This window comes from Convolutriloba macropyga, chromosome 4 (genome assembly GCF_964194025.1).
Source record: "Convolutriloba macropyga chromosome 4, txConMacr16.3, whole genome shotgun sequence".
Taxonomy (NCBI): domain Eukaryota; kingdom Metazoa; phylum Xenacoelomorpha; order Acoela; family Convolutidae; genus Convolutriloba; species Convolutriloba macropyga.
Genome location: NC_134471.1, coordinates 82,874,869 through 82,888,421, shown reverse-complemented (window position 1 = coordinate 82,888,421; position 13,553 = coordinate 82,874,869). Strand labels below are relative to the sequence as shown.

At 37.5% G+C, this 13,553-nt stretch overlaps 1 protein-coding gene across 2 annotated transcripts in view; it reads left to right on the top strand.

Moving 5' to 3' along the window:
- The window catches only part of LOC142338720 (uncharacterized), a 284,910-nt gene that overhangs the window by 35,824 nt on the left and 235,533 nt on the right, over positions 1 to 13,553 (top strand). The window contains exon 4 of one of the 2 annotated variants that reach the window (XM_075388606.1): positions 11,860 to 11,943. The exons of the other annotated variant lie outside the window; for it this stretch is intronic. Coding sequence (XP_075244721.1) covers positions 11,860 to 11,943 — 84 coding nt within the window. The remainder of the gene's footprint in view (positions 1 to 11,859; positions 11,944 to 13,553) is intronic. 2 annotated transcript variants of the gene reach the window in all.

Here is a 13,553-nt window from a genome sequence, read left to right as displayed (position 1 = left end):
TGGTTCACTTTCGACCACTCTATGACCTAATCAAAAAGACCTATTTTTAAAAATTTTCAAAATTACTTATTTGAAATAAAATCGAATTTCCGTATGAAAAACTAACTTTTTTGCTAGGCAAGCTATACCAATAATTCTTTTTGTTTTACAATCTAATTACCCATGGGATACTCGATACCGAGTTTGGTTCGATTTGGACAACTCCGTGACCCGATGAAATTTCTATATTTTTGAAAATAGAATAAGCGAATAAGTCAAAATTTCCGATTGGAAAACTAACTTTTTTTCTAGGAACGTTAGGCGGACCATTCTTTTTGTATTACAACCTAAATAGTACTGGTAGTCTGGGATATCATTTTGGTTCACTTTGAACAACTCCTTGACCCGGTGAAAAAGACCTATTTTTAAAATTAGTTATTCGCGAAATTCGCAAATTTCCGATTGAAAAACTAACTTTTTTTCTAGGAACGTTTGGCGGACCATTCTTTTTGCATTACAACCTAAATAGTACTGGTAGTCTGGGATATCAATTTGGTTCACTTTGAACAACTCCTTGACCCGATAAAATTTCTATATTTTTGAAAATAGAATAAGCGAATAAGTCGATATTTCCGATTGAAATACGAACTTTTTTCTAGGAAAGTTAGGCGGACCGTTCTTTTTGTATTACAACCTAAATAGTACTGGTAGTCTGGGATATCAATTTGGTTCACTTTGAAGAACTCCTTGACCCGATGAAAAAGACCTATTTTTAAAATTCGTTATTCGCGAAATTCGCAAATTTCCCAATGAAAAACTAACTTTTTTGCTAGGCAAGCTATACCAATAATTCTTTTTGTTTTACAATCTAATTACCCATGGGATACTCGATACCGAGTTTGGTTCGATTCGGACAACTCCTTGACCCGATGAAATTTCTATATTTTTGAAAATAGAATAAGCGAATAAGTCAAAATTTCTGATTGGAAAACTAACTTTTTTTCTAGGAACGTTAGGCGGACCATTCTTTTTGCATTACAACCTAAATAGTACTGGTAGTCTGGGATATCAATTTGGTTCACTTTGAACAACTCCTTGACCCGGTGAAAAAGACCTATTTTTAAAATTAGTTATTCGCGAAACTCGCAAATTTCCGATTGAAAAACTAACTTTTTTTCTAGGAACGTTTGGCGGACCATTCTTTGCATTACAACCTAAATAGTACTGGTAGTCTGGGATATCAATTTGGTTCACTTTGAACAACTCCTTGACCCGATAAAATTTCTATATTTTTGAAAATAGAATAAGCGAATAAGTCAAAATTTCCGATTGAAAAACTAACTTTTTTCCTACGCAAGCTATACCAAAAAATCTTTTTGTTTTACAATCTAGTTACCCATGGGATACTCGATACCGAGTTTGGTTCAATTTGGACAACTCCTTGACCCGATGAAAATTACCTATTTTTAAAATTATTTATTTGAAATAATAGCAAATTTCCGAATGAAAAACTAACTTTTTTCTAGGCAAGCTATAGCAAAAATTCTTTTTCTCCTACACTCTAGATACACATGGGATACGTCCCCAACATGAGGTGCACAAAATCCCAGCGGGGGGGAAACCGACTAACCGGCGTCTCAACGGGGCAGGGGGGGGGGTGTGCACCTCATGGGGGCCCGAGGCCCTCACCTTAGAATAATAGTATATAAATATAAAATAAATTTTACAAAATGATTTACAATGTTGTGCTGCAACATGGTTACTCTGTAACTGGTAAGCAATATTTGTAACTAAATTCCATGATTATAACATTTTACAAAGTCGAAACGCGAAACACACCGGACACCAAAATGTCAAAATTGCGGACTGTGTCCTGGCCAATTTCTCGAAAACGACTGAAAGAAACAAAACGCCATTTACAGGGATTCAAGTACGGCTTAAGCTGAGTTCAAATCAACAAACAGATCAAAAATTGGTTCACTCTACGAGGAGATATTTTAAAATTAAGGTACAGTACCAAATGAACAAAATGACCCATTTCGGGTCCTGTTTCTGTAGTATTGTAGTGGTGTGTCTGTACTATAACAATAACCACTCATTATAACCACCTGCAAAATATATATTGGGACACTCCACACTAACACAGGAATGTGACACACTAAATTCAACACATTACAAGTTTAATATTGTTGTATTCATGGTAGTGTTTCTCTCCTCAGTAGGTCAAAACTGAGGTCAACTTTCCTGGCCAATTTCTCGGAAACGGCTGAACAAAAAAAAACGCCCTTGGTACAGTTTGAAGCACTGCTTGAGATACGCATCATATTATGAGCCCAATCGCACTCTTCGAGGAGTTATAGCAAAAAATAGGTACCGTACCAAATGACCTTAGATGACATGATACACCACATTCAGAGCTAAAATTGACCTTCTGAACTACATAAAACGACATGTAAAATATATATGGCAACAATTCACATTATCAGGCAAATCTAACGGGCCAATAAACAAGCTTTAAATCGCATTATAGGTGATGTGACAGAGCTCTGTAGGTACCGGTACCCTGCTTCAGCAGGTAAAAAATTGGGTACCTGTCCTGGCCAATTTCTCGAAAACGGCTGATCGAAACGAAACGACACCTATATCAAAACAAAGCTTAGCTCAAGTTGGGTTTAACAAAAAAATTTTCATCAAAATCGGTTCACTCTACAACGAGTTATTGCAAAGTAAAGGTACCGTACCAAATGACCAAAAAAGCAGAGTACTCCGGCTGCAGAGCCAAAATTGAAGATCTAAACTTGAGAAACCGCTATATAAAAAATACATATTCGGAACCTACATTAAACGGGCTGATCAAAACACTAATTTTCGTGATCAAAACACTAATAATTCAGTGTTCAAAACACTAATAATTCGGACTGATCAAAACACTAATAATTCAGTTCAAAGCTTCAAGGTGTCAATGGTGTCAACCGGAGGGTGTCAACCGCTTCTGGGGCTAAAACCAAGGCCAAGTTTACTGGCCAATTTCTCTAAAACGCCGGAACAAAAATAAACCCGCTTAAACAAGTTTGTAGCACTGCTTGATATACGCATTATCAGCCCAATGGGTGCAGTCTAGAAGAAGTTATAGCAAAAAGTAGGTACCCTGCCAAATGACCCAAAAAGCGAGGTGACCCGAATTCAGAGCCAAATTTGACGATCACAATTCCATAAAACGCTATGGAAAATATATATGGGGATACTTACCACTAACTGAGGATTCTAAAACACTAACATTTGTTGGGTAAATCGCGGGCTTTGTTGTACTGAAATTTGGGTCACTCAAGATAGCCCGAAAATTCGACTTTTTTCAAATTTAAACATTAATTACTTTTTGATTAGGACGATTTGAGAAATTAACCAAACACTGCAAGCAAGACGGGTTCATTGCCAACAAAATGCGACCACTCCCGTTTAATTTGGTCCAGTACTTTAGCAGATATTAACAAAATACTGTTCTGTACCCCATTTTTTTGGGCTAAAATCGAAGCCCCAGATCTCCGGAACCGACGTAAAACAACGTGAAACAGTGTTCCCGGCGTATTTGTGGGTGTAATTCTGGTCCACTTCCACGTTTTAGGTCACGGCAAACCTTCATCGTGAGGTGGGAAAAAATTTCCCACCTCACCATGAATGTTATGATGTTTTGTGTGTTTTTACATAAAACAACATCCACAGAAATTTGATGAAATCGTGAAAAAAGAAAAATTGTTGAATTAATCCGATTATTTGATACAATTAGCTTCAACAACTTAAATAGTGTCTAGAAAACACAAAACGCACGCCCAAAAACTTGTTCAATTGCCCAAAACACCACTAAGCCATAAAATTTGAGAAAAAATTTTGTTTTTCCGCTCTCAACATTGAATAACTGTTCTGAAGACTATCTTCAGGACCGTGACCCAGCCATTCCAGAAAAGAATGTCCTAAGAGAAACAAATTATGCCAAAAATCACTCGTTTTGGTCAAAAATTGAATGGGAAATTCGAAAAAGTACAAACTTAGGTTCCTTTCTCAATGTGATAAAGCAAGTTGTTTTCTCCGCAAAAGCAGATTTTGCTTGCATATCTGTTGCAACTATTCTTATTTACCTGGCTTTCTTTTCCTTGAAGCCTGTGATTGAAATAAAAGATCAAAATAAATTGAAAGAAAATATTAATCCTGAAACAATCAGCTCGTAACAAAATTGGTAATTGACCAAAAAAGCGAGGTCACCAGATTCAGAGCCAAAATTGACTATCTCAATTCCCAAAACTACTATGCAAAATATATATAGGGATACTCTCCTTTAACTGAGGACTGTAAAGCACTAAGATTTGTTGAGTAAAGCTTGTGCTTGGTTGTACCGAAAATTGGGTCACTCAACAAAGCCCGAAAATTCGACTTTTTTTTCAAATTTAAACATTATTAAGTTTTTGATGAGGACGATTTGAGAAACCAACTAAAGACTGCAAGCAAGAAGGGTTTAGTGTTAATAAAACGCGACTACTCCCGTTTAATTTAGTCCGACTGATATTAACAACTTTAGCAGATAATAACAAAATACCGTTTTGTACTCCATATTTTGGGCTAAAAGCAAAGCCCAAAATCTCCGGAAAACAACGTGAAACAGAGTTGCCGTCGTAATTGTGGTTGTGATTTTGGTGCACTTCAACGTTCTGGATCACCGAAAACCTTCATGGGGAGATGGGAAAAAATTTCCCACCTCACCATGAAGGTTATGATTTTTTGTGTGTTTTGACATAAAACAACATCCACAGAAACTTGATGAAATCGTGAAAAATGAAAAATTGTTGAGTTAACCCCATTATTGATACAAATAGCTTCAAGAACTTAAATACTGTTCAGAAAACACAAAAAGCATGCCCGATAACTTGTTCAATTGAAAAAAAAATCTTTCAATTGGTCAAATGACCTACTTTGACTACCAAGTTTCAGGTATCGCTAAAATGCACCATCAAAACGTGTGAAAAAATAGTACATTAAGTATATAGTGATACTCCCCATTAATTGAGCAGTCTAAAACACTCAAATGTTTAATCTTGACAAAAAAAATTCAACTTTATGTCACCGCCGAATTAGCCGAACATGGCCGAAAATCGAGGTTCGGCGCATGCAGAGCAAAAATGGACCAATTCAACTCCACAAAATCAAACTAAAAATATATATGGGGATCCTCCATAATAAAAGGGGAATCCAAGAAACCAAAATATGTAGGTTCGTTGTGGTTTTCTGGGGTACCCGTTTTTGGAGAACACCAAAATCATATTATTGGTGACTTTTTAAAATTTAACAGTGAATAATTTTCACCACGACGACTTAGGACAGCACCTAAACAGCAAAAACAAGATAATTACAGCATCAGAAAAATGATTCTCCGCCCAAAAAATTTATAGAGTACTTTGGAAGATATCAGCAAATTACTGAAGTGTACCTCTTTTTTTGAGCTAGAACCAGAGACCCAGTTCTGCAGAAATCAAGTATAGCTGAGTAGAACAGCCATGCTAACGTGTTTGTGGGAGTAGCTTAGGTCCACTCAATAATTTTTTGTCACTGCAAGTGTTCATGGGGAGGCGGGAACAAATTCCCACCTCGCCATGGAGGCTATGATATTTTGATTAGTTTGACAAAAAAAAACAACACACACACACAGAAATTTGTTGAAATTGTCAGAAATGAAAAATTGTTGAATTAACAATAACCATCATTAAAACTGGCTTCACGGAGAAAAACAGATGTAGAAAAAGCAAATTAAATAGGGAGAAGGACGTATCATTGAAATTTAAACACTCCAACTACAAAAACAAAAAAAACGGAAAGTTTTGACTTTCATCGAATTAACATGCTGAAAAGGTTAACCAAGGTCTAAGAACAGCTCAGCTAATACTGAATGCATGGCTGATCACAGAAATTAAAGCAAAATTGACGCAAAAATGGCACAATATCCGAAAAATGGCATCGATTTTATTTAAAGCTTTTGGAAAATAATTTTATGATATTGAATGAGCCGTAAAAGTATATGGTCTTGGAGATGATATCCAAGAAACCATAAATTATTATTCATGAGTTTGTCTTGGACTTTCAAGTTGTTTGCCTGAAACCCGCATAGGGTGCGGTGATAAGCATTTTTGAGACAAAATTTAGGTTGTACAAAATAAGTTTAATGATCTTGGATGGGCCATAATAGTCTATAGTCTTGAATATGGTATCGAAAACACCATAAAAATTTTCACAAGTAACTTTCAAATCTCCATTTTAATCGTTTGTAACCCGCATAGGAGGTTATTAATATCAGTTTTTGCCAAAAAAAGATGCTGCACAAAAAAAAGTTTTATGATCTTGGATGGGCCATAAAAGTCTATGGTCTTGGATATGGTATCCAAGACGCCATAAAATTTTTTTCACAAGAAAATTTTTAAATCTCCATTTTTATCGTCTGAAATCCGCATAAGACAATGTTAAAATCATTTTTGTGTCAAAAAAAAGATGTTGCACAAAAAAAGTTTTATGATCTTGGATGGGCCATAAAAGTCTATGGTCTTGGATATGGTATCCAAGGCACCATAGAAAAATTTTTTTTTGTTGAAGGCCAATGGCAAGTACGATATATTTGTTGTACTACATGGTCCAAAAAACGTCATTTGAGATCACCTTGAAATTTTTGTATGGTCTTATGTATGGTATCAAAGAAGCCATACAACCATGCATGTCTTACGTATGGTTTCTAAGAAACATTTATGGTGGTCAACCCGGGTATTATCAAGTCCTTTTTAGCCCTGTCCTTTGACTTGTATAAATTTGCAAGTCAACTCCATTTTCAGTAATTAACTTCATTAACTGTGAGCAATCGTTTTTTGTGCCAAAGAGCGCTATTCCGTTTGCAAACCAAAAAGTGATCTCTTCAAATGTCCGAATAAAAAACAAAACAATTTTCACTGAAGAAATGATGAAGTAGTTTAAATTCTGTTTTTGCGAAATGTTTACTTACACTGTTTAAAATCAACAATTTTCAGTTCAAGATCTCACCTCTTCAAGAAGTTAATTTTTTTCCTCCAAAAGAATAACTTCCGCGCACAAAAAAGTTTAGACTAAACAGGATAAATTTAGCCCCTGTGACCTCAATTCAATCTTAATGAAGAACAAGTACACATAAAGAAACATAAATTATTCTGGAGATGCTTTGTTTCAAAACATAATATAGTTTTTACCTTTCTAATGATTTATAAGTTATAGGAATGTTTCACGAATTGAAATTGCATGTTGTATGAAGCGCTGGATAAAATGCTGCAAGAATGACGTGATACAGTCCAAAAATCCGACCTGAAGTGTGGGGAGACGCATAAAGGAAAACGTGTCTATTTATGAAGACAAAACCACAAACTTTGTCACCACGTGAACAAATGAATGAACAACAATTAGATTGTTCAAAATAGCCTTTCCAGGATAAAAAAGTCCCCAGGTCTCTATTTATTTTCTCTCGTTTTTCAACTGGCTTTAGCTACACATCGCGTGAAGTAGGCATTCTGAACTTAAATGGGAAATTTGAATAGTTTGACAAAACTTGCCGAGCTGGGTGCGTAAAACATATTTCTATTTAGCACTAGAAAAAAGTCTTGTGCTATCTCATAAAACCATACATGCCAAATTTGCCATCAGTGATTGTGTGGTGTCAATCAAATATACGACTCTTTCAGTTTTTGTCTCACAGAAACTAATATCTAGTGTTAAGGCGGTTCGTTCTGGCTGCATTTTTTCAGAAAAAAAATGACTGGGAGCGAATTGCGTTTCGTCTTTATCCTGCATCCAACTCATTGTTTTGTTGAGGGCAAGTCAATTGATTTGATGATAACCTTTTGATGCATTTTAGTGTATTACCCTCCCAATAATTCGTACCATTTTTTCATTTTTGGTTTACAATCATTCTGATTGTCCATTTCAATTTTAATGTCTTCCTTAAAGATCAGCCCATCAGCCTTTCCAATCAGCCTTTCTGCCAAACTTTGTTAAGTCTCTGATGAAAATTCCCAGTTCGAACTTTTACACAAAAACGACTTAAAAAACTCGCTGAAATGGCCTGAAAAAAATATTGTCAGCAGATAAATCTTGCATAATTATCCGCCTAATGTGCTGATTTTTGAACACATTTCTTATACAACTTGAGCCAAAGTCAACACATTAAACGTATAATTATGTAAGATTTATCCGGTGAAAATTGAATTTTTCAGTGCCTGTCAGCGCAATTCTTTCATGTATTTCAGTCTTTTCACCACCTATCTTATATAATTTCAACGCTTTTTGTACACACTTTTGGCATTTTCAGCACTTGTCTTACATATTTGCAAATCGTTTCAATTTCTTTCTACTTCTTTACATAAAGAAGCAGGAGCAGAGCCAGCCTAAACAGCATTGCACTAAAACAGTCCAATTTGAAAACATTTGGAATTCTGCCCAAAGACTGAAGAATTTTGTCAAGTGTTCAGATTAGGAAGTTATAGAAGCTGGAGTATATAGCCAATTAACCTGATTTAATAAAATTAGGCAGCTTAAGCATAATTGTCTTCCTCCCGTAAGATAAGATGAAAGTGTGACGTTTTTCAGTTGTTCTGTTTTTCAAAAAAAATGAATAATCAATAAAAAAAATAGCGAAGAATTTTGATTGGTTAATGGCTCTACAAAAATACAAAAGATGAAAAACCTTACACACTGACTATGTTATAGGCAATAGAGAGCAATAAAATAGCACGTTAAATTCTATATAGGGAATTTGCAGAAAGTCTCCTTTTTTCCGAAGTGCTGAAATTATGTAGGAGATGTGCTGAACTTTTGAAGTGTCGAATTTATATAAGGAATGTGGTGAAAGAAGTGCTGAGTTTTTGTGAGAAAAGCGCTCAATATATGTATGAAATGTTTTGCATCCGAAGATGGACGCACGTGGGGGGCATGGTGCGTTCAAACTCACTGTCTGGAAACAGCGAAAACGCACGAAAGTCTGAACATGAACGCACGAAAGCCTGGTGAACGCACAAAAGTAAGGACATAAGTAATTTTCATCTGGGACGGTCTGACCATAGACAAGTTCCGTCTGGGATGGTCTGGATAAACTTTGATTTCATCTGGCAGCCTCAACCTGGTAAGCAGCAGAAAACGCAAGAAGTTCTCTGCAATGACAGTTCTGGATTCTGTGTGCGAATTGATTCAATCATCGTCACTGTATAATTCAAAAGTTTTGTAAAGTAGTTTGTTTGCTAACCAACTTCTGTAGCGAAATCAATTTCTTTGAGCTTCTTCTTCTCTACAAGTGACTAATTTTCATCTTAATAAACAACTACTGTATCAAATTCATAATTTTTTTTGAAGTTTCAGTGAAATTAAAACTCTTCTTGTGCCTTAGTTTTTTATCAAATAGTCTACATTTTGAACCCCATTTTACTTTGAAACGTTCAATACTTTTTACTGATTGATTGGCTTTTCTTCACTGTTTACCTCATTGTTGAAATCTGGATGATTATTCTTTATTCCTGGCAACCAACAAACACCTTCCCAAATTATTTGTTTTCTTCCCAAAATAAAATTTCCCTGTCTGGGGTGAGCACTCGAAATCGTCGTGATTAGACCGTACCAGAAGTGCCGCTTATCAGACTCAACTGCGCTGAACAGCTTCTGTGCGCTTAAAGTGCGCTCGAGTCCATCCCTGATCAGACTCAACTGCACTCTACAATTTATATGCACTGAAGTGCATTCGAAGTCGCCTCTGACTAGACTGAAGCCCTCTCTATAGTTCCTGTGCGCTCGAAAAGAGCTGCGTTTCTGATCACACTTGCGTTTGAAAACCATCTAATCAGACTCGGTTGTGGTCGGAAAACCCCTGATCGAAATGCTTCGAGCGCAGGATTATCGACTATCTTTTAATCGAACCGTTGTTGAACGCAGCCAGTCGCACTTGAAACCATTTAAGATCACTTGTGGTCGAACCGTTGAAGATCAGACCGGGTTGCGCTTGAAGCCGTTTATCATTAGACCCAGTTGCGCTTGAAGTCGTTTATGATCAGAATCACTTTGTTTATTGAACAAATCTCTTATTTTTGCTATAATATTTTCATTTCAGCAAATCTGATGTTTGCAGTGTTGTATTCAACTATGGAAGCGTCAGTTCTTAAAGTGTTAAAGAGAAAAATAAAACCCTGTTGCCCTCTAGAAAATTTTTTTGAATGATCTAAGCGCAAATTTCTGACCACATGGATGAACTGATACAATTTTCCCATAGGAAATGTTTAGACCTACTGTTGATTAAAGTCCTATAAAGGGGACCGGCATTTTTTTCAGCTGTACCCTTTGTTTCGATCACAGCCAATGAATTTTAATTAAGTTTTTGTTCAGAAGGCTGCTTTTTTGGTGCCTTTTGGCAGAGCTAACTTCTCTCAGTGAAAAGAATGTAAAAAGTTGAAACAAGGCGTTCGAAAACTTTTCAGTTCAGAGCAATTTACGCTGGATCTGTTTATGATCAGACCCAGTTGCACTCGAACCATTTATGATCAGACACAGTTGCGAAGGAAGCAGTTAAATATCAGACTCAGTTGGGCTCAAAGATGTTTATAACCAGACTCAAGCGCGCTTGAAAATGCCTCGGATCAGGCTCAACTGCGGTCGCAATCGCTCATCAAAATGGTCAGGTGTGCACTCACACGGTCTGATCTAGACAACTTAAAGCGCAGACCTCAGCCTGGGAATTTATTTTATGGGTTAATGACAAAAAATAGGCTGAGTGTCTGTCTATATAGAATAATTTGCACAAAATGTAAATTAAAAAAAGTAAATGAATAATACACAACTGTTCAGCTCGAAATAACATTGAGGCAATAAAGAGAACAACATAGGCTGCCAGATGCAAAAAACTTAACGGAAAATCTTGTTGGAAATCTTCCTTTAATTTGGCATACTTAGTTCAACACCGACTAATAAAATCCTGATGGTGTCTCAAGTTTAATGAGACACAGAAACAACCGCGCACACTCAAACACACACAACCGCACATAAACATTCGAACACACCCAAAAAAACACACAAAGACTAACACACACACTCACACGGACAAACCCATACAGAAAGACACACGCACTCAATAAACACAGATTAGCAAAACACACACATTCAAACACACACACACACACACACACACACACACACACACACACACACACACACACAAACACACTCAGATGCACCAGAACAAACAATTAAAAACACACACATTCACAAAAAATACACACACAGACATAACAGCAAACAACGCACACACAAACAAACACAAACACAGACACACACATACAAACACACATACATACACACACAAACACACACACACACACGTACACACACATACACACGATCATACAAACACACATACACACATACACAGGCACACAAACAGATACACACATACTTACATATAAACACGCACATAAACAGATACTCACATACACACAAATAAAACACACACACACACACACACACACACACACACACACACACACACACACACACACACACACACACACACACACACACACACACACACACACACACACACACACACAAACATACACGATTTCTTACGTCTCAACCCAAAAATTTCATGCTTTTCGAGATTAGCAGTTTGTAAAATTTTGTCATGCTCTGAAAACAATTACACGCTTTTTCGATATCATGTTGTTTTTTCCTAAAATTCCTATGATGGAAAGAACTAAAAATAAAATAATGGTTCCCTGTTTTCTAGATAATAAAATTTGTTGTTTTGATCTCCATTTATGTTGAGTGTCCTATCTTTCGGTTGTCTTTCAGAACTAGAGCCCTGGCTATGATTATTGGCCTTGGACCATGTTTCGTCATCAGCTGCTGTCTTGCAGGCTGTGCCATTTCTTCGCGGTAAATACAACCACTAATTCATAACAATGAAATTTATTAGTCATAAATTGACCAAACTGTCCCTAGTTTGGTTGGGTCTTTCCAATTATAGCCCCCCAACATCCCCCTCCCCTAGAGATTAGTGGTCACATAAGCTAGAGCTATGGCCACAGTTGAGAGCTCGGCTTTATGAATAGACTTATAAAGTCGATCTGGGGGGTATTTCCTTACCTTAAATACACGGTCGACCTCCTAGTAAGGGTCGACCTAAAGTCTTTTCATAAGCAGACCAACAGTCTTTCCATACCAATACCGGTCGACCTACGGTCTTTTCATATCCAATACGGTCCAATACGGTCTTTTCATAGATAGCGCTGATTTTTTTTGAACTTGACCATTATAAGCCAATCCAAAGTCGAGCATGGCAAATATCCTTGAAATAAAGTCGACCACGACCATATCGGTCGCCCTAAAGTCAACCATGGCGATTAAGGTTGACCTAAAGTCTCATCTTATCCATTATCAATCGACCACTGTCTTTCAATACCCGATATCAATCGACCACTGTCTTTCCATACCCGATATCAATCGACCACTGTTTTTCCATACCCGATATCAATCGACCACTGTTTTTCCATACCCGATATCAGTCCACCACTGTCTTTCCATACCCGATATCAGTCGACCACTGTCTTTCCATACCCGATATCAGTCGACCACTGACTTTCCATACGCTATATCAGTCGACCACTGTCTTTCCATACCCGATATCAGTCGCCACTGACTTTCCATACGCTATATCAGTCAACCACTGTCTTTCCATACCCGATATCAATCGACCACTGTTTTTCCATACCCGATATCAGTCCACCACTGTCTTTCCATACCCGATATCAGTCGACCACTGACTTTCCATACGCTATATCAGTCAACCACTGTCATTCCATACCCGATATCCGTCGACCACTGTCTTTCCATACCCGATATCAGTCAACCACTGTCTTTCCATACCCGATATCAGTCGACCACTGTCTTTCCATACCCGATATCAGTCGACCACCGTCTTTCCATACCCGATATCAGTCGACCACTGACTTTCTATACGCTATATCGGTCAACCACGGTCTTCCCATACCCGATTTCCGTCGACCACTGTCTTTCCATACCCGATATCCGTCGACCACTGTCTTTCCATACCCGATATCAGTCAACCACTGTCTTTCCATACCCGATATCAGTCGACCACTGTCTTTCCATACTCGATATCAGTCGACCACTGTCTTTCCATACGCTATATCAGCCCACCACGGTCTTCCCATACCCCATATCAGTCGACCACTGTCTTTCCATACCCGACGTCAGTCGACCACTGACTTTCCATACGCTATATCAGTCAACCACTGTCATTCCATACCCAATATCCGTCGACCACTGTCTTTCCATACCCGATATCAGTCGACCACTGTTTTTCCATACGCTATATCAGCCCACCACGGTCTTCCCATACCCCACATCAGTCGACCACTGTCTTTCCATACCCGATATCAGTCAATCACTGACTTTCCATACGCTATATCAGTCAACCACTGTCATTCCATACCCGATATCAACCGACCACTGTTTTTCCATAC